Source organism: Sinocyclocheilus grahami, unplaced genomic scaffold (genome assembly GCF_001515645.1).
Source record: "Sinocyclocheilus grahami isolate Dianchi unplaced genomic scaffold, SAMN03320097.WGS_v1.1 scaffold4651.1, whole genome shotgun sequence".
Classification (NCBI taxonomy): Eukaryota; Metazoa; Chordata; class Actinopteri; order Cypriniformes; family Cyprinidae; genus Sinocyclocheilus; species Sinocyclocheilus grahami.
The window spans coordinates 13,069-14,774 of NW_015509549.1; the positions used below are offsets into that span (position 1 = coordinate 13,069).

Here is a 1,706-nt window from a genome sequence, read left to right on the forward strand (position 1 = left end):
ATTTATTTTATTTTATTTATTTTAATTTATGTCTACATGAACATTTTAAAGTGTCAAAGTTTCAATTAAAATACCTTCATCTGTATTATGAAGATGAATGAAAGTCATGCAGGTTTGGAACAGCATGCAGGTGAGTAAATGATGACAGTATTTTCATTTTTGGGTTTCTGAACTCTTTGAAGACAACTTTTCAGTGGATAACAACAACCCTCAGCAGCTCATTACAAAGCCACAAGAACATACAGTACATGTCTGTGTTGGCATGTGTCTCGACCTGCATGAACTGGAAAGAAGCCTCAAAGTCCTCAACGGGGTACATCTTGACTCTGAAGAACTTCATGCCCATGATGAGGCTGATGATGCTCTGCACCACATGAGGACTTTGCTCCTTCAGCCTCAGTTCCTTCAGCTCTGTGATGAACTTCTTACGCACTGCCTGAAACCTGCACACAAACACAAATAAATAGAAATTAATTAACATGTTGAAATTAGGTGTCTAGTCTATTCACACAAGAGCTGATAAAAATTCAGCGTTGAGTTTCTATCAACAAAAGTGTGTAGGAGCCTTCAACCAAAACTAAACATGTCACATAATAGGTTGAATAAAGACTGGCTTGTTACATCAGTGGATTATTATAATTGTTCAAGTTCAAGATTTAAAGTTTCCCTTAAGTAAAAACAAAACCCAAAAGCAAAAGCTTGTTATATTAATGCAAACCAGCTAGATCCAAACAATCAAGGACCACAGTTAGCGCATCATGCCTTTATCATATTATGTAAAACTGCCTCTTCAAACACTGTCCTCGGGGCAAAGTGGCTCCGCACAGGAAATCATGAACTGGAGGGGAGGTTGAGCACTGTGGTAATTCAATTTCAGGCCCTGACTATTACAGCACAGGGCTAAATTACATTATAGCTTAAACAGACAGTTTCATGTAGCTGTGAGGGAGTCTTAGCGCGTGGCGAGCAGAGAATTACAGTAACATTAAAAGCATCAGAAGACTGTACATATCATCTGTATTTAGCTCGAGGCGAGTTAGTGTTACAGAATGACAGGGGTTTGAGGGCTTTAACTCTGATGGGAGATCTGAATGATGTGCTTTACACTTTACGTAAAATAAAACAACTTTTAGGCCACAGATATGACTGAACTCACTTCGTGAGTGTACATCCTATACTTTGTCAAGTATTTTTTGTCAAGGTAAATATTTAAAATGTGCAACAGACCAAAGAAGGTACACTGTAAGCTCTTTGTGGTTTTGGGATGGACTCACTTGGATTGGGCGAGGACTCCGATGACCTCAGCGAAGAGGTCAGCGATGATGTGCACATTACCAGTGTTGGGGCCTGAGTACCTGTCAAACAAACCATGACAATAATAAGTAACACAAGCAATTCTACACAAAATGAAGAAAATCTTGGTTTGCATTTCCATTAATTACAAAATTACATTTAAACCTGTTACGTTTGGGGTCTGTAACATTTGAATTTTTCTGAAAGAAATTCATACTTTTTTCAGCAAGAATGCATAAAAAACAGCGTCAGTAAAAACCAGTTCCATTGAACTTCCTAGTCAAATGTATCCTACTCTCCACAAAAATGGCACAACTGTTTTGTGATAATTACAAAAGTTTCTTGAGCAGCAAATCATTATGTTAGAGTGATTTCTGAAGGATCATGTGACACTAAAGACTAGAGTAATGGCT

General features: G+C 37.9%; 1 protein-coding gene across 1 annotated transcript in view; it reads right to left on the reverse strand.

Moving 5' to 3' along the window:
* LOC107576921 (protein furry homolog-like) overlaps nt 1-1,355 on the reverse strand; it is a gene marked incomplete at both ends in the record, with an annotated part of 14,363 nt that extends 13,008 nt beyond the window's left edge. Inside the window, 2 exons of the mRNA XM_016263043.1 lie at nt 275-443; nt 1,275-1,355. Coding sequence (XP_016118529.1) covers nt 275-443; nt 1,275-1,355 — 250 coding nt within the window. The remainder of the gene's footprint in view (nt 1-274; nt 444-1,274) is intronic.
* Nucleotides 1,356-1,706: the final 351 nt, after the last annotated feature.